At 35.6% G+C, this 24559-nt stretch overlaps 1 protein-coding gene across 6 annotated transcripts in view; it reads left to right on the plus strand.

Annotated features, from left to right (window-relative positions):
* Positions 1 to 24559, plus strand: part of C6 (complement C6) — a 77424-nt gene that overhangs the window by 14879 nt on the left and 37986 nt on the right. For 5 of the 6 annotated variants that reach the window (XR_013764679.1, XM_079145068.1, XM_079145064.1 and 2 more), the window contains exons 2-7: positions 5985 to 6147; positions 7483 to 7639; positions 8908 to 9052; positions 15235 to 15376; positions 21888 to 22026; positions 24328 to 24528. Coding sequence is in view for 5 of the 6 variants with exons in the window: in XM_079145068.1 (XP_079001194.1) it covers positions 5985 to 6147; positions 7483 to 7639; positions 8908 to 9052; positions 15235 to 15376; positions 21888 to 22026; positions 24328 to 24528 (947 nt within the window). In the remaining variant the exon portion in view is untranslated. The remainder of the gene's footprint in view (positions 1 to 5984; positions 6148 to 7482; positions 7640 to 8907; positions 9053 to 15234; positions 15377 to 21887; positions 22027 to 24327; positions 24529 to 24559) is intronic. The other variant, XM_079145066.1, reaches the window with a different exon arrangement.

A 24559-nucleotide genomic window follows, 5' to 3' on the forward strand; every position in this document is an offset into this window, starting at 1 on the left:
CAACTTCCTCCAAGACTTCAGCCTACTGAAGGCTAAGGGGGGATATATATAGAAATCTTCAGGGACATTGTAGGTCAATGGAGGAAATCTGCAATATCTCAGCGGTCCACTGATACCTGAACAATATGAGAAAACAAGGAAAGAAAATGCCGCAAACAAATCTAGACGTTACATCAATAAAACCCAATGACAGCATGGCAGAAGAAATGACAGAAAAGGAGTTCAGAATGTACATAATTAAAATGATCAGGGAAGCAAACGATGAGATGAAAGAGCAAATGCAAGCATTGAATGATCGCACCAATCGACAATTAAAAGAGCAAATACAGGAAGCAAAAGATCATTTCAATAAAGAGTTAGAGATACTGAAAAAAAAAACAAACAGAAATCCTTGACATGAAGGAAACAATAAACCAAATTAAGAACTCCATAGAAAGCATATCCAATAGGATAGAACACCTGGAAGACAGAACCTCAGACATTGAAGACAAAATATTTAACCTTGAAAACAAAGTTGAACAAACAGAGAAGATGGTAAGAAATCATGAACAGAATCTACAGGAACTATGGGATATCATGAAAAGGCCAAATTTAAGAATTATTGGGATTGAGAAAGGCCTAGAGAAACAAACCAAAGGAATGAACAATCTATTCAATGAAATAATATCAGAAAATTTCCCAAGTCTGAAGAATGAAATGGAAAATCAAGTTCAAGAGGCTTATAGGACTCCAAATACACAAAATTACAACAGACCCACACCAAGGCACATTATAATGAAAATACCGAACATACAAAATAAAGACAGAATTTTAAAGGCTGTGAGAGAAAAGAACCAAATTACATTCAGGGGGAAACCAATACGCATATCAGCAGATTTTTCAGTCCAGACCCTAAAAGCTAGAAGGGCCTGGAACAACATTTTTCAAGCCCTGAAAGAAAATGGATGCCAACCAAGAATCTTATACCCAGCAAAACTTACCTTCAAATTTGACGATGAAATAAAATCCTTCCATGATAAACAAAAGCTAAAAGAATTTACAAAAAGAAAGCCAGCATTACAGAACATTCTCAGCAAAATATTCCATGAGGAAGAGATGAAAAACAAAGAAGCAAATCAGAAAAGGGAGGAATTATCCTAAAGGAATTGTCAAATAAAGGAGGAAACAAGTTGTGTCAAAGAAATAAATAAATAGAATTTAAAAAATGAACCAAATGACCGGGAAACCAAATCATATCTCTATAATAACCCTGAATGTTAATGGCCTGAATTCATCAATCAAAAGACATAGACTGGCAGATTGGATTACAAAGAAAGATCCAACAATATGTTGCCTGCAAGAGACTCACCTCATAGAAAAAGATACCCATAGACTAAAGGTGAAAGGATGGGGAAAAACATACCATGCACATGGACTCAGCAAAAAAGCTGGAGTATCCATCCTCATTTCCGATAATGTGGACTTCAAGCCAAAGTTAGTCAGAAGGGATAAAGAAGGTCATTTCATACTGCTTAATGGAAGCATAAATCAGCAAGATATAACAATCATAAACATCTATGCCCCAAACAGTGGCTCATCCATGTATGTCAAACAAATCCTTCTCAATTTCAGAAACCCAATAGACCATAACACAATAATAGTAGGTGATTTTAACACACCTCTCTCACCACTGGACAGATCTTCCAGACAAAAATTGAACAAAGAAACCATAGATCTCAATAACACAATCAATAATCTAGACTTAACAGACATTTATAGAATATACCATCCAACCAAGAGCGAATACACTTTCTTCTCAGCAGCACATGGATCCTTCTCTAAAATAGACCATATATTATGCCACAAAGCTAATGTTAGCAAATACAAGAAGATAGAGACACTACCATGTATTCTATCAGATCATAATGGATTGAAGTTAGAAATAAATGAAAGAGTAAAACACAGAAACTATTCCAACATCTGGAGATTAAACAATATGCTATTATACGATGAAGGGATAACAGAAGATATTAGGAAGGAAATTAAAAAATTCTTAGAGGTAAATGAGAACAAAGAAACATCATATCAAAATCTCTGGGACACTATGAAAGCAGTACTTAGAGGGAAATTTATTTCATGGAGCGCATTTAATAAAAGAAGTAAAGCTCAACAAATAAATGACCTAACACTACAGCTCAAAGCCCTAGAAAAAGAAGAACAGAACAGCACCAAAAGTAGTAGAAGACAGGAAATAGTTAAACTCAGAGGTGAAATCAATGAAACTGAAACAAAAGAAACAATACAAAAAATTGACAAAATAAAAAAAAAAAAAAAAAGAAAAGACTGACGGCCGAGGCTGTAGCTCTGTGGTAGAGTACCTACCTGGCATACCCAGTCCCTGGTTTGGATCCTCAGCTCCACAGAAAAAAAAAAAAAAAAAAGGAAGAAATAAAGAAAGAAAGAAAGAAAGAAAGAAAAGAAGAAAAAAAGAAAGAAAAAAAGAAAAAGAAGGAATCCATAAAGAATATCTGCTTCTATGGATCATTCTGAGTGTGGCACATGGGGGGGGGGCAGGGGGGGAGATGAGAAGGATATCCGTCAAAACTTCAACTGCAGCAATCCCTTGTGTAGTTAAAGTCCACGTATAGTTATGTATATTGAAAATACTCTGTATGTATTGGTAAAGCACGTGTGTTTTAGTCAGCTTTTTCACTGGTGTCACTAAAAGACCCAACCAGAACAACTCTGGAGGAGAAAAAGTTTATTGGGGGGCTCACATTTTCGAGGTCTCAATCCACATACAGCAGGCTCCATTTGTCTGGGCTCAAGGTGAGGCAGAAATCACGGTGGAAGAGTGTAGTGGAGGGACACTGCTCACATGATGATCAGAGAGCAGAGAGAAAGACTCCACCCTCCAGATAGAAAATACATACTCTGTAGCCCCACCCCCAATGACCCACTTCTTCCAACTACATCCCACCTGCCTCCAGTTACCACCCAGTTAATTCCATCAGGGATTAATTAACTGATTAGGCCAAAGCTATAACCCAATCATTTCTCCTCCAGACCTACTTGCATTGTCTCACCTGTGAGCTTTTGGGGGACATCACATCTAAACCATAACAACGTGCCTAGTGTGCACAAGGTCCTGGGTTCAAATCCAAGCACCACAAAACAAGCAAACAAAAATGTTGTATAATGAACATACATCATTTCTCACAATAAAGTATGATTTTTGGAAGTTACTTACAAAAATTTTCTGTGTAAATTAATTAATCATCTTCTTTAACCTATGATTAGAAGAATGGAAAATATATAATGTAATCTAAGATCGTTCTAGAAATTTGTTATAGGCATGTGAAAAAAATAAAAACAATAAAAGATTACAAAAAAAAAAAAAAAAGAATATGATTACCAAAACACCCTAAGGTCTATCACTTTCAAGAGGTCTTTCACATTTGATAAGATCATATTTTAAGTAACCTTTATTATAACATCTTATACTTGAACTTTTTTCTTTTTGTAGTGTGGTTCAAATGAAGTTAAAGTTGGAAGATTGCAGTCAATACTTTGCTCAGTATTGTCAATATTCACAATTCCAGATCCGGAACACATTTTTGTATATTTCATTTTATTATCCTCTTTCTTTTAATAAAGAAATGATCCAGTTTAACAGCAATTTATTCTATTTTGAACAAAGTGTAATATTTGCTACTAACTCAAAGAAAGAAAAAAAAATACAGATAATATCTTTCCAAAAAATGAACACAACGTTTGCAAATGAACCCTGTTGAATATCACAGATTCCACATCCAGCTGAGAGTCATGGTAATATCAAGCTACACGACACAACAGTATCCTTGCCATGAACACCAAGTGATAGCCCCAAGCAAAGAGGGCAAACCATTCCTTTGTCAATATATACTCTACTCATCATATCCCGTCCATCAAATACTTTTCTCATATATTGAAAAGGACCCCTTGAAATGTACACAAATTAGGCCAAGGATCTACACGAAGCTTTCTGATATTTTATATTTTATTTTGCTTAAAAAATTGTTCACTGTGGCTCACAGAATTGATTTCATGACTCATTAATGAGCCACACATATGCTGCAGTACTATGCAGTGTTTATTACAATAATCCTGTAGTACAATTTGAAGCTGGGTATTGTGATGTCTCCAGCATTGATGCCTGCCCGCTGCCCGCTTAGAATTGCTTTGGCTATTCTGGGTCTTTTATCCTTCCAAATGAATTTTAAGACTGTTTATTCTTTTCTAGTTCTGTAAAGAATTAATTCCATTGACATTTTCATGGAGAAGGCATTAAATCTGTATATTGCTTCTGGTAGTGTGGTCATTTTAACAATATTAATTCTACCTATTCATGAACGTAAGAGGTGTTTTTCCATACTCTTGTGTATTTTTCAATTTCTTTCTTCAGTATTCTATAATTTTCATTGTAGAGGCCTTTCACCTCTTTGGTTAAATTGATTCCTACGTATTTTATTTTGTGGGTAGAAGGGTACTATTGTGAATGGGTTGCTTCCCTGATTTGATTTCAGAAAATTTATTATAGGTGTATAAGAAAGCTGCTGATATTTTTGTATGTTCATTTGTATCTTGTATGTGTAACACTCCTAAAAGTCGTTTCTTCTTGTTTTAAATTTGTTCTAGTTAGTTATACATGACAGCAGAATGCATTTTAACACGTTGTACATAAATGGAGCACAAGTTCTCATTCCTGTGGCTGTACACAATGCAGAGTCACATCAGTTGTACGATCATACGTATACATAGGGTAATAATGTCTATCTCATTCCACCATCCTTCCCACCACCAATCCCCTCCCCTCCCTTCACTCCCCTCTGCTTAATCCAAAGTTCCTCCATTCTTCCCTAGCCGTGACCCCAATTATGGATCAGCATATGAATATCAGAGAGAACATCTGACCTTTGGTTTTTTTTGGATTTCTAATTTGACAATCTCATACTGAGTGATGAACCTATGCTAAGGATTGTTTTGGTATTATATTTTTTGAAGTATAAGTTACTGTATTTATCACAGCAACATTGTGCACATGTGTATGTATAAACTTTTATATGTATATCTGCATATATGCAATCCTCTTGCATTCTGTTAGAGATATGAAGATCAAATTGGTAATATTTGGGGGCAGACATGATTTTATAAATAACTGACAAGTGCTCATGGCTCAAGAGCACAGAGCAGGGAACCACCAGTAAGAGATTTTCATTGGCAGGTAAGGATAAGACCCTCTTGTGGCCTGGATGGTAGAACTCCAGGCCTCTTGATGCTCCAGTAATACAATAATTAGTGTTGCTAGAAATTCAGTGAAAGGATGCACCTCATCCAAGAACCAGAAGTCTTGAAGTCTTACTTGTCATTCTGTCTCAATCCTTTTCCTCCTCCTTGCACCTCATTTTCATCTCCATAATGTAAAGGGGTTTTACCTAGAGGTTTTAAAGATCCATTTCTCCGATAATTTCTATGGCTCCATGCATCTTGGAGACAGTGAACTCTCTCTTTATCAAGTTTTAAGGATGTCAAGGAAAAGGTTTACACAAAGTAGCCCGAACTCCTTTTCCAGTCCCCAAAAAAGTATAAAACTGAAATGTAATTATCAGTACTGCCCACATAAAATGAGCAGTCACTTTGAGAAACATAAGATTACATAAATCTCTAACATTTTATAGACTGAAATGACTTACAAATACATACTGCATACTTTGTTTTGTATTCTATCTCTGTATTTCAAAGAAAGTTACTATAGTGCATTAGGTGGTATAGCCATGGTAATCTCCATCCCCAAAATCTTTAAAAATTGGACTCATAAGCATTTGAATTTGTTTGTTCACTTGCCTTAGGGAAGGTAGAAAATGCAAATGCTTCCTAAGATCACATCTGGGTCTGTGACTTAGAATGACTTGTAAAATGTTATTCCCCAACAAATATTGTATATGTATTGCATCATTCCTCCACAGGGCCTGGAGATTCTCAAGGTATGGCCAGACACTTCATCTTCTATTTCATCCTGCTGACTGCTCTGATGGACAGAGGCCAATCCTGCTTCTGTGATCACTACCCATGGACTCAATGGTCCAGTTGCTCAAAAACCTGCAATACTGGAACCCAGAGCAGACAGAGGTAGGTGTGAGCTATGTAGCCTTCCTTTATGTCGTGGGTGACCTTGAGGATAGAGAGAAAAATATCAGAAGTTCCATTCTAAGATATAGAGAAAAACATATCTCAAGTGCTTATGAATTTAAATGAAATTTGAAATCTTTTGTACATGAAATTAAAGTGAAGTATACTTTTTTTTCTCTCTATAAAAACACAGGACCTCAAAGAATTTAAGAATCTGTGCTATATATTCAGTTGACTAACTTACTCAGAATTGCTACTCAAGCATTTTTCTCAATTGACATATAACTCTGCTTGCCTACAGTGAGTAAGTTAATTATAAAGAATTTTCCACTCATTAAACTGAGTTTAACAGGACCCTCAGTTGAGCAGCACTGTAAGCCATCTTAGCTTGATTGTTGGCATAGACAAGATGGCAAGAAAACTGTTTACTTGATAGGATTTAATAATTTAGTCATTTCACTAATTTAGATTACTAGCCCCCACAATTTCTATAAATCTGTTAAAAGTTTTTGTACCACGGAGATGCTCACATGACTTGAGAGAGAAGGGCATATGGCTATTCGCTATTAACTATTATAGCACATTTTACAGACTTTTTAAAAGGAAGCTATCTTTACATATGTAGTGCAAATCTCATTAAAAGTACCAATTGACTTCCAATAAACCATTAGCTAAGTGTGTGAAAACAGATTTGCTTATAAAACTCTTCTACTCAAGAGACCTTCAGGAGCTCTCTTCCTACCAAATGAAGTACAATATATGTCAATCATACACTCCTTCCTGGAAGGTCACACAAGCATCTCCCTGGACGGTTCACTCTCTCTTCTGGTTCTAATTTTGTCATTCCCTCTGAACGCCTTACCTCTTCTACCTGGGGAATTCACGTACATTTTTCAAGATGTCTTTCGCCTATCACCTTGTGTTTAAATCTTCAGTCTCACATTACCCTGACCTTATCTGAATTATGGTACTTAAAACATTCTGTTTTCACCTTTTAGATCTATTGGGCCAGCTTCATGAATGTGACCAGTACAGTCACAGGGACCACCAAGCTTAGAATGGCTTTATTCTTGGTTTCATGATTTGCAATCACTATCTTGAAATTCCTCACTTTGGAACAAGAGATCCCTCACTTTCATTTTGTACTGGGCCCCACAAATTCTAGAGCTGATCCTGAGTTCCAAGTATGTAAACCATAAATATTCCAACCTGCCTGAATTCCCATGAAAACTTGCTCTTCTTTTGTTCTCTGTAATGTTCAATGACATTTTTCTTAAAGAGTTAGAGCCAAAGCAAATAATTGGTTTTAAGCAATTTTTTTCCTTATTGTTGCAGACAAATAGTAGTAGATAATTACTATTGGGATAACTCATGTGACCAGCTTTGCACTAAGCAGGAGACCAGGCAATGTAACTGGCAAACATGTCCTATCAACTGCCTCTTGGGAGATTATGGGCCATGGTCAGACTGTGACCCGTGTGTTCAAAAACAGGTAAGTAGCATGTGGACACACCCGGGAAATGTAAATCACAACCCAGCAGTTCTCTGAAATCTGACAGGTTCAACAACATAGAAATGCTGAATTGCTTCAATTTCTGAAAATAAACTATTCTACTATCACTGGAAGAATTTTTCCTTTAGCAGTTTATTTTTGGAGGGGTTGGAGGAAGAGATTCACTTTATATGCCCTACTGTCATATGAATGCCAAAAGGAAATTCTACCTCCAGGATTGCTATTATCTTTATGCATATCTGAATTCCACTGCCTGTGCCTTCTGAGAATTTTGAAAGAGAAATCAGACTCCAGTCAAGTCCTTCAAACTAACCGGAAGTGAGAGGAATGAATCAAAAACCTGACTCTCTGCCCTGCTTCTAAATTACCTCCCCCCATGGGAAAGTCCCCCACTATGTTTATTGTTCCCAGCTGCAATATTTACCCATGTCATGCTCATTTCTGTAAGGGCATTGACCCATGTGAGCCCAGTCGGCATCATGTGTGCTGACCATGCACACCTTAGAGAAGAAAAGGAAACTCATGTATGGAGCACCCATTCTCTGAGAAAAACTATTCTGGATCCCTTACATGTACTACTTTATTCAAAATTTACATCACATGGTATTTTTCTACCCATATTATAGAGGAGTAAGTTATAGCTCATTAGGGGTTAAATAATTTGCCCAAGAATATACCACTAATTAATGAAGTAGCTGCAGTTTGAACTTGAACTTTTCCATTGTCAAAGTGAATACTTATAAGTTTTGTCATATTTCTATCCTTCCCTGACTCTCCATTTTACTACTCACCATTTAAAATCCTTTTAAAGTGTGGAGATTGTGACAACCTTAGTTTCCATGGTGACCTCCTTATGCAAAAGAACCTCAAAATCCTTTCACATTTATCACTTCACACAGCCTTTGAGATATGGAGGGACTATTGTTATTGCTGGAAGAATTTAATGTACTCAGGAGACACTCAATAAACAGTTATACATTTTGTGTTGACGCAATTTAAACTACATGATTTCAGAGTTAGAGGAAGCCTTCGAAATTGTTTTGCTCCACTTCCACATTTTAGAGGTTGGGAAACTGAGGTCCAGGAAGGTAGTGGTTTCCCTAAATATGCCCAATAATGAAACAGAAGGAATTGCTAATAAAATTTAGGAAACATCACCACTGTGATTGGAAAGTCCAGTTTTCTTAGATGCATTTTGACCTTCACCCTGCTTTGGAGTTACTCACATTTTTCTCCTTTCCTTTCAGACTAAGGTTAGATCTGTCTTGCGCCCTAGTCAATTTGAGGGACAACCATGTACTGAGCCCCTGGTGACCTTCCAACCATGCATTCCATCTAAGCTCTGCCAAATTGAAGAGACTGACTGCAAGAATAAATTCCTCTGTGACAGTGGTAATGTACTTTTGTAAAATGTTCAGCCTCCATGAAAAATGACTTGACTAAATCAAAGCTAGTACAACTGACTATTTTTTTTTTTTCAAGTAGTGGTGGTAAGGTCCCTACAGAGAGGAGGATGAGAAAAAAGTAAAGGCACACTTTTTAAAAATTGGTTATTAGTAAACACCATTATATATAAGGATAATTGAAAAGTAGCAACATATTAAAAATACTTTCAATATAGTTCATTAAGATAATCATATTGAGATATTATGTTGGGGGATGACTTAAAATGATGTGGCAAATTTTCTAGATTGGCTCAAAAAAAATTCCAGAAGACCAAGACAAAAACGATTTAAATGATGGCAACATGACCTTCAAGTCCAACACTTTTCCACATGCATGAAATCTGATATTTAAGTCTTGTTGTATTATAATCAAATCTGCACTATACTAATCTTACGTATTCTTTTGTTAATTAACAGCTCTTTAATGCTTACCATTTGAATATTCTACATCAGATTTCTGCAAACTTTTCAGTAAAGGTCCAGATGGTAAATATTTTAGCTTTCGTAGGCCATATGAGCTATCTTGCTACCACTCTACTCTGGCATTGTAGTACCAAAGCTGTCCTTGACAGTATATAAACAATGAGCATGGCTGTGTTCCATTACAATTTTATACAGAAACAGGTCAGTTTTAGCACATGAGCCCTTGTTCACTGACCTCGTATCTAAATAGTCATTGTGAAATTACAACAAAATTGTATTTCAGATGAATGAACTCTACATCATTTCTGTGTACCATGGGATCTACTGAAAATTAAAGTATTTATAAAAAGGTAGCAAATTTCAAATTCCTTAGAAAATTGACCCAAGACCTTGGAACTAAATTTCCCCCCTCTTTATACCGCCTGCCTCTTGCCTTCGGCTTTGCCAACATCTCTGGATGTCAAGCAGAAATTCTGGTGTCATGTTTTCCCTCTATGCTGCTCCAATCCTGGGAAATGAGAATAGGTTTTGGGTAGGGAAATATACATCATATCAACATGAATAAGGTCATGTCACAAATTGACTTAAAGAGGAACATCAAACAAAATCTTAATGACAATGGCTGAGGGTGATACAGACTAGAACATTACATCCAGAATATTAACCAGGTTTTCGAATTTGTAACTGTATCAGTGAAATTGGCGCAGTTGCATTAAAATAGGGTAGAAATCATAATCTGGTTCATATATATATTGTTAAATTAAATTATAGTTGTACTATGATTATACAATAATTACAATATATCATATGCCATATTGATGTTCCCAGACCATCCCACATTTGGGATGATAGGACAAAAATGTTAAAATCAAGATATAGAACTGAAGTGCAACTATTTGAAGATTGAAAGATGGCTTTTGTAACAAATAACCAGAAAATTCTCCTTTATTCAGTACATGTTATGAAATCATTAGAAAGGAGTTTTGAATAGGCCAAATATATTCACAAGCTTGAGAAGGCTTTTGATTTATCCATGGATTACCAGTATATAATGAGTGATTTGAGAAAAATTAGCAAAGTACAGCTAGTTTCCAATTTACCAGCAATAAGTCTGTAGCCATTGATGGGGAAAAAAAAAAAAAAAAAAAAAAAAAAAAAAAACCCAAACCCTGCATTATCACATATCTGTAGTGTTTGGTAAACAGATACTACCCAGAGGTCCCTCCTGCTCAGACCCATTTACTCAGGCCTTTGTAATGTCCCCATAGTCCAGTCACTGACTGGTAAGCTCCCAGCACAGGTATGGCTGACTTCCATCTTTATTGGGGGATTCCAAGGCCTTTTGTTTTTAAACTATTCCATCAAAGGTGATATGCTATTATACAGTCCTTTTAAAATACCCACTAATCCCCCCTGGGAATGAAAATGAGAATTTGGATGGATAATTATTTGCCTGACTTATGATGATATTTGGCCCTCACTCAATAAAAATTAGTTAAAACTAATAGTCTATTCTAAACAGACTCATCTTGTTTTATTTCCTCCCTCATAATTTTTATTCAGAATATCCCAAGAGTCCCCAAAACTAAATATATTATTTTAATGTATAATGGGTTTTTGAGAATTTGTCATAAGGCTAACTCCCATGCTCTGTGACCACTTCTCTCTCAAAGTCCTAATGTTAAACATAAAAGACTAGAGAACTTACAACTGATTTAAAAAAAAAAAAAAAAAAGCAGCAGTGCAAATATAGCTGTTTTCAATTCACCAGCAACATGTCCATAGCTATTGATAAAACAGAACAAAATAAAACAACCCGGTATTGCAGTCACACCAATCAGTTCAAGTAGACAGGAAAAACCTGTGTGACATCTAAATGACTGTATGTTTCCAAGGGTCAGTATAAACAGTAATCTCCCCTCATCCACGGTTTCACTTTCCTGGTTTCAGTCGACCACAGTCCGAAAATATTAAATGAAAAATTAAAGAAATAAACCATTTATAAGTTTTGAATTGCATAATTACATGTCATTCTGAATAAAGTGATGAAATCTTGTGCCATTACATTTTGTCCTGCCCAGGACATGAATCTTTCCTCTGTCTAGTGTATTCACACTATATACACTACCCACCCATTAGTCTCAGTTATCAGATCAACTACCAACCTGTGGCAATGCTTGTGTTCATTAAACCCTTAATAATGTACCCCAAAGCCTTAGAGTAGTGGAGGTAGAAATTCAGATATGACAAAGAGAAGCCATAAAATACTTCCTTTAAGTGAAAAGGTGAAAGTTCTTGACTTGAAGAAATTTTTAAAATAGGATGCTGAGGTTGCTAAGATCTGGAATAAGAATGAATCTTCTATCCATGAAATTATGAAGCACAAAAAAGAAATTTTTGCTAATTTTGTCATCAGACCTCAAATTGCCAATGTTATGGTCACAGTGTATGATAGGTGCTTAGTTAAGATGTAATAGGCACTTAAATTTAGAATATAGGGTTTGGCATTATCAGAAATTTCAGGCATTAACTGGGGGTCTTGAAACCTGATCTTCACAGATTCAGAAGGTATGTGCATGGATGTGCATGTGCTAGCTAAAGCATACTGACTCTATGAATGCTGCAATATTCGAACTTCCCTTTGTCTTTCCTTTTCCCTTTGTCTTTCCCTGCCTTATAGGATGTATTTGAGACTTAGGATATTGCTTCCTTTTTGTTTGGTAGTCTCCCGAGTTTTTACAGCCTGTAACCATTCTCAGTTACGTCCCACTAGGACTGTATTACTGCTGTCACATATTCCTAAATGTCACTCAAGAGGTATCCTCTTTCTTTCATCCCTACATTTGCTGATTGGCCCCTTTCAAAGTCTCAGGAGTATCAAATGAGTAGATCTGCTTGTGTTCTCATGTATCCCCATGCCCTATGCACAAGGCTGGGCTAATAAAAACCATAACCTGCATGAGTATCCTCACTTCTTCTGAATGAAATATGATGCTCTTGTGAAGTGAAACTACGCCAAAAAATAGATTCTTCTCAAATTTGTAAGTGCCAGGTTCAAAAAATTTTTGCATGTAATGTAGGTTCATTTTTCAAATGGAATCCTATTTCAAATTAAATCATCCATTCCATTCATTTCTGTAAAGCAAATTAAAAATACATTGTCTTTCTTTTAAAGAAGCCCTCTTCCAGGTTATATTTTAAGATTGACAGAAATTAAATTCCATCTCCATTTTCATTTTTGTGTGATTATGGTTCCCACAGGTATAATTATAATAATGGTCTGGACACAATGTAAGATCTTGAATAATCAAAGGCAGATGATTATTTTCATTATGCTCTACTTTCTATGTGAAGATTATTAACCAAAAGACTTGCAACTAAGTGCTTTTGGGGGAACCCCAGCTATCCCACTCCTTGGTATTTACCCAAAATAACTAAAACCAGAATACTCAAGTGTATAGACATATCGATGTTTAAGAAGCTCAGTTCACAATAGACAAGTTATGGAAGCAGCCCAGGTACCCATCAACAGATAAATGGATAAAGAAAATGTGGTATGTATTTGAAATGCAGATTTATTCAGCCATAAAGAATGAAATTATGGCATTTGCTCATAAATTGATAGAGCTGGAGAATATCATGAGAAGTGAAGCAATCCAGACACCAAAAGCCAAGGGTCCAAATATTTTCTCTCATATGTGGAAGCTAGACAAAAATAATGGGAAAAAAGGGGGGAATCCCATTAAAATAGAAGGAAGATCAGAGGAGTAGAGGAAGAGGATTAAGGGGGAGGGAGGAACAGTGGGAAAAGGGAGGAACTGCAGAATGAAATTGACCAAATTATGCTCTGTACATATATGAATATAACAGTTAATTCCACCTTTATGTGTATCTATAAAGCACCAGTTAAAAACACATAAATAGGAGACCAGTGGAGTAGAGGATGGGGAATAGGAAGCAGGAAGAGGGGAGGGAAAAGAGGAGGCGCTGGGAACTGAAATGAAACAAATTACATTCCATGCGTATGTGATTACACCAGAATGAACCCCACTATCATGTAGAACTATAATCACTACTAAAAATGTTTTTTAAAGAGACAGGAACATGTCCCAATTTATAACACTCTGCCAAACAGAAGCATCTGCCAATTTTCTGTCCCAAGAAAATTTCAGAACAATATCTCTCTTGAAAGCAGATAAAAGAAATTCTCAATGTAATACTAGAAAACTAGATCTAACAACATAGAAATAATTTATACCACAATAAAGTTTCAAAAACAATTACTGCAATATACCATACTAGTAAAATAAAGGAAAAACTTTCAAAAATTTGATTCAACAGAATACCCAATTTCCTTAAGCATTTTAGTCAAAAGAGTAATGCATAGCTATAGTGAGATTCCAATCACAATTTAAACTAGCCAACAAGACAATCATGAGTAAGACATTTAATTTTTGCCAGTGAGACCAGCATGTCTGAATACAAAAAAAAAGAGACCGAAGGACAGGAGCGGGTGGGTGTATCTGTTATTGGAGCCAAGGCATTCTAATTTCTGCAATATATAGTTACTTACTGATTTCAAGGATCCTTATGAACTTCAACAAGAAAAAAGGGAAGGAAATTATCTGAGTTCATGGAGTTTGTATTATTTGCCAAATTCCCTCAGTTAAGTTGCTGCCTCAGTACTTAAGTTTGTTACCATGGCCCTTAAATTGTCCAAAAATAGAATTTGAGATAATAAGTTATATGTCATAAAACAATTATATACAGGAATTATATCTAGGAAAATATATAGCAAGTCTATTTCACCAAATAAATACCAATTATTTACATAAAATATACAGATCCCAGATGTGCCATTTGATTTTAACAAATGTATACAACTATGTAAACAAGACCCAAAGAAGATTTTGAAAATTTCTATATACTCGAAAAATTTCTCTCTTCTTTCTAGTCAATGCCCGGCCTTATTCTTGTTCTTGAAAAATCATAAAGGAATTATACAGCTTGACTCTTATCTGTCTGCCTTCTTTTGCTCAACATAAATCTTCAGAGATCCAGCCATATTATTACTGGTACCTGTAGAGTGAGTGAATGAGCGCGTATATGTGTGTGTGTAACATAATTCTTTCCAATAAAGAGGGACTCAAGTCCGGTGTGGTGGTGCACACCTGTAATCTCAGCAATTTGGGAGACTGAGGCAGGAGGATGGCAAGTTAGAGGCCAGCCTTGGCAAATTAGCAAGGCCCTAAGCAACTTGGTGAGACCCTGTCTTAAAATTTTAAAAAAGGGCTGAGGATGTGACTCAGTGGTAAATTGTCCCTGGATACCAAAACAAAACAAAAGCCCAGGGACCCAGACCTTGCCATTTGAATGAAAAGAAAATTCTGAACCTACTGTAAATTCTTTTTCTATGGAATATGATCTGAGCAGCAAATCCATCGTGATGGGATTGCAAGATTACTCTTTAAAAACAATGAGCTCTGATGGCAACTAAACCATTCTATGGTGACTCTCACAGTCTTAAAAACAAAGGTAAAAGTATCAGTTGCTCACTCCCTTTCCATACATACTAAACCTTTCTGCAAAGTAATGAAAACTTCTCTCACCCTTCCCTTGAAATGTAAAACGCTTGTGTTTTAACTTAATAAACACTCTCTTAAATGCGAATGTGTTGCCACACTGATGTGTGCTTTCCTTGACCAGGGCGCTGCATTGCCAGCAAGTTAGAATGCAATGGAGAAAATGACTGTGGAGACAATTCAGATGAAAGGGACTGTGGAATAACAAAGGCAGTGTGTCCGCGGAAGTATGATCCCATCCCCAGTGTACAGCTGATGGGCACTGGGTACGTGACATCTTTTTATCCTTTTGGGGAAAGGTATCTCAGAACTAGGGAGTTAGAGGCAGCAGTGCAGTGAGTCACACCATTATCCACCTTCCTCATTAACTTCTTACCACTTCCACCAGCCCTGGTTAATACTGTGTGTTCTGTTCAGGCAGCATGTGGCTATGATCCTCACGGCTAGGGAATATAAGGATTTAGTATGCTCATATTTAGTTTGTGCCAGGAAATGTATGGGTCCTTCATAAACATTTCTGTTCTAATTCTCATACATTCCTCTGAAAGTCCTGTTATGGATCAGGGCAGATTAGTTGAAGGTAAACCAATCTGGGAGTCAACAGTATGGAGTCCTGGGACTGGGTCTTGAATAAATAAGTAACCACCCAGAAACACCAGGAGCAAATTGAAACAGAGGCTATCATAAAAGTGTATGGGTGTGCTAAGGTCAAAACACTAGAGAAGTATAATCAGTCTTTTGGTATAAGAAGCAAGCCCAAGAGTCAATAATGGGAGACAAAGCCAGAAAAGACAGGAATTGGGAAAACAGAAAATGAAGTATAAAGAAAAAAGTAAGAGAGTAAAAGTTTCATGAATAAGGTTAAGGACCATATGATGCATGGATAGGCCAATATAGTCTAAAGGTAGAAGTTGAGACCATACAGTAATGGTCCAAATCTACCAAGTAGTGAATGCTGGAAACAGGATTCAAATCCACTTTTCAAAATTCAGGTTATTTCTATCATTTCATGCTGATTCAGGAAAACATCTGGTAAAGATAGAAAAATACTGGGAAAATCCTCAAGAGACCATGCAGCCCTGTGTTTGAACAGAGCTGTGAAATTGTAATGTTCCTGTTTCACTAATATTCAGTCATGAGGGCACTGGGAGTTTAGCAAGGGTTTCTAAATTCACTAGGCTAAACCAATATCTTGGGATAGTTTAGGAGATATAAGAGAAGTCAAGGGAAACAGAAGAATTGAACTTTAGTTGGAAGCATTAAAACAAAACCAGGGAGGCCAGTCTCAGTGCCCTCCATTCCCCTTTTCCATTTGAGTTGGAGGGCAGGCAGGCTGCTGTCAGCATCGATTGCTTCATATTGGACTTTAAAAATTCAAGTCTTATGTTGCCAGAGTTACACAATATGGTATCTTGAGGCCTGAAAGACAAACAGCCACAATTGCAAAGACGACCTCATTTGATTTAGGATAAAAGCCAAAAGCCATTGATCAAACACAGAGGCACCAGTAAAACAGAAAAGACAATAGTCTGGAAGTAAGAGGAGCCAGGTTCTAGACCTGGTTCTCCAGTAATTCACTTCATCACAGCCAAGTTATTTAACATCTCTGGGCCTCAGTTTTCTCATCTGTATTCTGGAAGGCTACAAACTGATTTAAGGCTCTGTTCTAAGTGTTTCTAGTTACTACTGATTTCAATGAGAGTACTTCAACATCCTTTTTCCTCTTTTTTAAAAAAATCAATGTATAGAAATGGTTTCTTTCTTTTCCTTTCTCTGGAAGAAATCCTCAGCCAAAAACTCCCACTAATGTCACATTTTCTAATGTTCTGATGGATGAAAGGCAACATTACAAACTCACCTCTTGTTCTGTGGGTCTAGACTCTACAGTTACAGATGGGGAGGACCACATGCAATGTGTACTTTGGCAGGAGGACTGTGTGGCCTTCTGCCAACCTGAGAAGTTGTCCCAAGGATTCTCAGAAATGAGCAAAAACTGCTGGCTCAGGGACAGCGAGTCCTCTACTTGCTCTGCAGGGACTGAGAATTAAGAGTTGTTTACTGTAATTTCTAATCTGCTAGCCTAGAATCCCTGCCTCCTCTCCCACCCTGCCCCCAGCACATTTATACCCACAAAAGAGAGTTTCCTAGGTAGCTGTTCCTTTCACAAAATGACAACACTCCAAGAAAAAATTTAACAAGATACACCAAAATCCTTACATTGCCAACCTCAGTTACCAGGTCCTATATCTGAATCAAGAATCAGCAATAATAGCATGCTGTTTGTTTTTTACCAGGCTCAGTCAAGGTGCAAATATAAATGCACACACATTCATGTTTGTATGTGTATAAATATGCACATTTATATATGTATAATTTTTAGTTTATATATTTTTAATTAGTGGTAGATGCCCTGCCTAACATTTGCAAGGTCCTGCATTCAATCCTCAGCTCAGACAAAAATGAAAATTTAAAAAGTTACAAAGTATAACAGGCAAAGAGAATGAAATAATCGCACTTGAGAAAGAAAAGGTATTCCATGTCACTATGTATTTGAAACATGAAAATATTTAAGGTCAATGTAAACATCTCAGAGGGGAGGGCAAAGATTGAGGCTAAAAACTGTTCCATAGTTAGCTTAGCTCCTAAGGATTGCCGGGGCATGCCCTGATGGAGCCTCCTTCAGAAGAATCCTATCTTCAGACCCTCTGCAGGTGGCTGCTAGCTTCATAGATTCCTCCCCACCTGGGAAAGTGGTTTCCTCACATAACAAACAGAAGTACATAGCATAAGGCCTTACGAGACCAAGAGTTCTTTTTTCCACATCAATTCCTCTTAACTCAGAAAATGCAAATAAATGAGTCTCAAGCACACTTGTGTCTGTCATGTGAATATAAACAGTTTGGAAAGTTCTTCCCAGAACAGCTTCTCGTACTTTCTCCTTCGAACACCCAGTGATACAAATTCAAATATGAATGAAAGCACATCTCACATTGGGTTTGCAGTTAGTTCCTGAAGTAGGATGTGCGCCTTGGGGAACACACAAGAATCATTCCTTTTTAAAAAACAACTTAATTGAGATATAATGCACATATTATACAATTCAGCCATTTAAAGTATACAATTCAATAGTGTTTAGTATAATCACAGACATGTAACTATCACAACAATATTATTTTAGAATATTTTCATCCCCTATTCCTCTAATCCCCCCCCCAAAAAAAAACCCCTCTGCACCCTTTTTCCAAAGAAGTTGAATCATTTTACTTTCACAGTAGATATGTTTGATTGAAAATCTATTTCTCCACATCTTCACCACCATTTGTTTTTATCCATCTTTTTGATTATGGCCATCTAGTAATCAAATGCTAGGTGTGAAGTCCTACCTCACATTTTGGTTTTTGATTTGTGTTTCTTGAATAACTAATAACATTGAGCATCTTTTCATGTGCTGTTTGGCAATTTGCATGTCTTCTTTAAAGAAATACTTATTCAGTTTTCTGACCCCCTGCCCAATTTTTAACTGAGTAATTTGATTTTTTTAATCATTGGTTTCTAAGAGTTCTTCATATATTCTGAATGTAAGATTCCCAGCAGATATATGATTTAAAAATTCTTTCTCTCATTGCGAATTGTCTTTTCACTTTCTTAAAGGTGTCCTTGAAACACAAAAATGTTTAATCCTGATAAAATTCAATATATTAATTTCTTCTTTTGTAGCATGCGCTTTTGTTGTCTTCTTCAACCTAACTCACAAAGATGTAGTCCTGTGTTTTCTTCTAAGAATTCTGTAGTTTTAACTCTGAAATTCAAGTTTCTGATCTACTTTGAATGAATTTTCCATTATCATATGAGAAAGGGTTCTAACCTCATTTATGACTTGATGTGACTATCAAGTTGTCCCACCATTCTCTGTTAAAATCTCTTCTGCCTCATTGAATTTTCTTGGCACCTTCATTGAGATCAATTGACTGAAAACATGTGGATTTATTTTTGGACTCCTAATTCTGCCTCATTGATTAATATGTCTGTCCTTACTGTCTGTCCTTACACTAGTACCATACTCTCATGATTACTCTGGCTTTAAAATAAGCTTTCTATCAGGAAGTGTGTTTCCTTCAAATGTGTCCTTCTTTCTCAAGATTGTTTTGGCTATTCTGGGTCTCCTACATTTCCAGATGAATTTGAGGATTAGACTGCCAACTTTTAGAAAATAAAGGCAACTTGGATTTTGATAGGTAATATTTTGAATCTGTAGGTCAATTTGGGAATTACTTCCATTTTAACTATATAAAATCTTTTAATCCATAAAATGAAATGTCTTTCTATTTATTGAAATCCTCCTTAATATCTTTCAACTGTACTGCATTTTAAAAATACATCCCTAGGATTTTATTTCTTTTAGATACTATCATAAATAGAATTTTCTCTTAATTTTTTTATTGGAATGTTCATCACTATTACATAGAAATATATTTGTTTTTTTAAATATTCAATATTTTGAATAGTAATTCTGTTTATTTATGGTATATATTGTGGAATTTCAGTACACATTCATACTGTGTGTCTATTAGATCGGAGTCATTGGCCTATCATCTCAGACATATATCATTTCTTTGGTTTGGGAACACTTAAAAGCCTCTGTACTATTTTGAAATATTCAAATAATTATTGCCAACTATAGTTACACTACTGTGCTATAGAACATTAGAAGTTATTTCTTCTATACCACCAACAGTCCTCCTGGGCCCATTAACCATCCTCTCTCCATCCCTCTGTCCTCCACACCTTTCCTAGGCTCTGGTGACAGCTATTCTAGACTCTATTTTGACATCAACTTCAGCATCCACATACAAATGAGAACATATGGCATTTGCCTTTATATGCCTGCTTATTTCACTTAACATAATATCCTCCAGTTCCACCCATGTTTCTGCAAATGACAGAATTTTACTTTTGTGGCTGGATAATATTCCCTTGTAAATATGTAACATATTTTCTTTGTTCGTTCATCTGTCAGTAGACACATGAGTTGTCTATAACATCTTTGTTATTGTGAATAGGACTCCAATAAACATGTGACTGCAGATATTTCTTTGGCACACTATTTCAATTCCTTTAAATATGTACTCCATTATGGGATTGCTTTATTATGTGATAGTTCTATTTCTAGTTTTTTTTCAGGAACCACCCTACTGTTTTTTATAATAACCGTGCTAATGTACATTCCCACCAACAATGTATATGAGTTCCCTTTTCTCTACAACCTTGCCAGCATTTGCTATTTTTGTCTTTTTTTTTTTTTTTTATAATAGCCATTAGTATGGGGTTAAGATGCTATCTCACTGTGGTTTTTATTTTAGAAACTTAAAAACTCTTTGTGTGTGTTTGTATCAATATATTTGTATTGGTAGAGAATTAACAGGCACTTTTATTAGTCAATAATTTGTTTCTAGCATTATTTTACAACTTTAAAAATTATCCCTGCATTTTTGGAGTAGAATGGTGCTGTTGGTTGGTTAGAATAAGTGTCTGAAAAATTGAATTTCCTACTTCAGCTCCAAATGCTTAATAAAAAAATCACAAAAGTCTCACCTAGTGACATACTTCTTGATGTCCTCCCAATCAGTTGAGTCTGTCTTTTCTCACCTCTGTAAGGTAGTTATGGAAGGTAACATTGCAACCTCTGAAAGGGGTGAAATCCATTAGGTTCATTTTGTCTTTTGAGTTAATTCAACAGATGTACAAAAGAAATCGACATGTGGGTGGTAGGTGACCTTCTTGAAGATGCTTAAAGTCTTCTCAAGTGCCCTACCACCATCAGAACAGACAAGTGTACCTATAGATCATGAAGGTGTTGGGCCAGAAACGCTATTCCTCTGCCACATAGAATTTCCCAAACACATTCTCAGAACTGTGTTATATATTCTATGGAATACAAGGTGATCCGGTCAAATGTATTTGAAAACAGAAAGTTAATATTTTTAAAGACTCTGGTATGGCCTATACAAGATCTATTTATCACCTACATAGTATAGCATTACTAAACTTTTTGACAAAAACTATTTATTTTACAGAATGCATATTACAATCTCTATGAATCTGAAAAAGTAGTAGTATATTGAAATTTTTCATCTATAAAAATAACTTCTTAAATGCATGATTTCTGCTAATTAAACTCTTCATGCCTCAATTCTTCATTTGTAAAATGGTTATAATAATTGTATGCATATATGTATATGTATATCATATGGTTACAAAAAATGTTGAATGAGATATTTGCAAAGCACTTACCATAAGCATTTGTTAAATAATATATATTAAATATTATAATGAGCAATTAATAAGAATGATTTATTATAATTTTATTAACATATTGCTATTACTATTTCATTATTAGTTCTCTATAAGAATTTTTTTTACTGTATTATACTGAAGGCAGTGGACCCAGAAAGGTATTTATCATTTTATAATCCTATCCCAAAGTTTGCACTGGATTTTTAAGGCATAAAAATTATAAATCCAATTCTTATTTCATGTTGAAAACCCAGAACAATTGAGTAAATGGAAAAAGAGAATTTTATTGAGCCATAGGGCAGAGTTTGGGCTTTTATCCACCTTTCGATGCCTCACCATGAACTAGAAAAAAATGGATTTTCCTTCAAGTCATTTGTCATGAGTCAGAATTGTCCAGGAAAAGAAATTTCTTTCATATAAGTAAGGTAAATTTTAAAGATTGCTTTACATCTATTGAATTTTTGAAAATTACTTTGTTTCTAGGTTTCATTTTCTGGCAGGAGAGCCCAGAGGAGAAGTCCTCGATAACTCTTTCACTGGTGGAATATGTAAAACTGTCAAAAGCAGTAGAGCCAGTAATCCATACCGAGTTCCAGCCAATCTGGAAAATGTCAACTTTGAGGTATAATAGTCCATCGTGTTGGCAGATCCAACACCAGTGGTGATTATAAGCTAAAATTATAATGAAAAATTAGTGACAAATGAACAGAATGAAAAGGTAGTGAACAATTTTAAATTGCCTATTATGTGTTTGTATTTATCCTTCCATAACCCAATGAGGTTAACATTATGGTAAATTTGCAGATGAAAAAAATATAACTAATTTTCCAGAAGTCAAAAAACTAGAAAGTTGTGGATTAGAGAGCCAAGTCCAGGTTTCCCTGATTAAAGTTCATCTTTTCTCCAGTAAACATACACTTCTAGCAAATTCCCACACAAATAAAGTGCTCAATTTATTCAGAATTTTCTCATACCATAGCTAGTTTTCTTATATAATTATGAAATTTAGACATAAGAAAGTGTTGAGAACCCAAAAAAACATAGGAGGAACCTAAGTATGATGAAGTAATTCTGTTTACCTTCCTTTCTATTGTGTTAGTTGGTTTGGTTGTTTTGGCTTGTTTTCCTAAGTAGGAATGAGTTACTGCCTGTAACTACTGCCTGTTCTCAGAATCTACCCCAGTGTCTCACATGTAAGTGCTCCATACTCATTGTTCTAAGGTGAGCAAACTATTTATTTTAATTTGTGGTAAGAGAAAAAGAAAATACACTGTCTTAATAGTGAAATCCATGCATATAAATGTGATACTGGAGAAAGTTCCAAAAGGTCCAACTATAGTTTTTGAGAACCACTTTGTGAATAGTATGTGTCCCTTCCTTTAAAGAGACCTTCCTATAAATGTAAATGCAGGCATTTTCAAATTTGATATGCTTAATTTAAAACCATCTAATATACACGAATGAGTTTTGGGAATGTCTTTGGGGCTCAATAGTCATATTTAAATACCTCTGGGAAGACTAATGATACCATTCAGATGCATTGTATTCAACAGGGTTTACAGACAAAGCTAAAATGTAAGTATTTATGTAGAATCTTACTCTATTGGAGGAAGCCTTCTAGTTCCTAAATAACCAACTAATAAGTTTACTTTCAAAATACGATATATTTTTAAATGCACCTACCTGTCATTTCTTGCACTTCCTTTCAAAAGCTGCCCTGAATTTCTCTGTTCCCTTTACAGAGTAGTACTCCCATCATCTGCACTGTCTGTTCCTTCTTCTCTTCCCCATATTTATTTGGTCAATAACTTCTATTGATTTTCTTCCTAAGTCTCTTTGCAAAACATGAATATGATAGGCACTCTGAATAGTAAGGAAATGTAAGCAATGACATTTTTATTTAAATAACATAATTTCATTTCTTTGTTATTAACTAAGAGATTCACTTTGTGGACATTTTAAATGCTAACTCATATGCACTACAGTATCAAAAAGTAACACTGAACTTTTGACTATATTTTACAATTAACTATATTCTTTTGCAGCTGTGTTATTTTGCCTTCTTTTCTTAACTAATTTTGCGAGGTATTTATTGGTGACAAGTGGTTTATCTCTTGGTGCATCTTAATACTGAATGTTTTCAAACAAGATTTTTCCATTGCAAATCAGACAAGCATATTTAACATAACAAAGTACTTTTCAGTCAATTTTTAAATTTTAGAAATTCATCTATTATTCTCTTTATATCTGCACAACCATAATAGTTTGACTTCTTCTTAGAAAACATACTTCTCTACCCTCAGTTCAAGTGAGTCCCATCAGCTATTTTTTCCTCTTCCTCCTACTTCAAGTCAAGTAAGACTATTAATCACCCACCAGACAGATCCAACTGATTGATGGTCTTTCATTCCAGAAACATGGCTAAGTAGAGTCCTGGAGTTCAAGATCTCAGTAAGGCAAACAGCACAGAAATAGAACTAAAGCAGGATCCACTCTCCTCCCCACTTTTTCTGGATATTAGTTTTCTGAAAGGTACCTTAAGTTACACTGAAAGTTGAATCAAAGGTACAAACTAAAGCTAGCCTTCATTGCTGATCATCCCTTGAAGTCCCAGTTTAGACACTATATCTTCAAGGGAGACTGTCCTGATATTTCCCCTGTGGATTTTATGTTTATCTGTAAAATCTCATTGGCAGCGCAACACTTACCACATTGCATTGAGCGTTTGTGGTTATTGCTCTTCCTAACTAAATGATTACCTCCCTGAATGTGAGGACTAACATCATTCCTTGTCCTCAAGCTATGAGTCCTCAATGAATACATGGTGAGTGCATAAATGAATGAGTGGTCACTGCATTAGATAGTCACAAGCAGCTCTAATATTTCCCAGGTTTCACTTTACTTCGTATGGATTATCTCCCAGGTACAAACTGAAGAAGATGATTTGGAAACAGATTTCTACAGGGATCTAGTTGATCTTGGAAAAAAGGAAAATCAACAAGCCTCATTTTCGGGTGCAAAGAAGAATTCTTTTCATGTACCAATTTTTTATTCCTCACAAAAAAGTGAAAGCGTCAAACATAACTCAGCCTTCAAACAAGCCATTCAAGCCTCCCACAAAAAGGTAATAAAAATAGTTTCTGATCTGTTTGTTT

This window comes from Sciurus vulgaris, assembly GCF_902686455.1.
Source record: "Sciurus vulgaris genome assembly, chromosome: 6".
Taxonomy (NCBI): domain Eukaryota; kingdom Metazoa; phylum Chordata; class Mammalia; order Rodentia; family Sciuridae; genus Sciurus; species Sciurus vulgaris.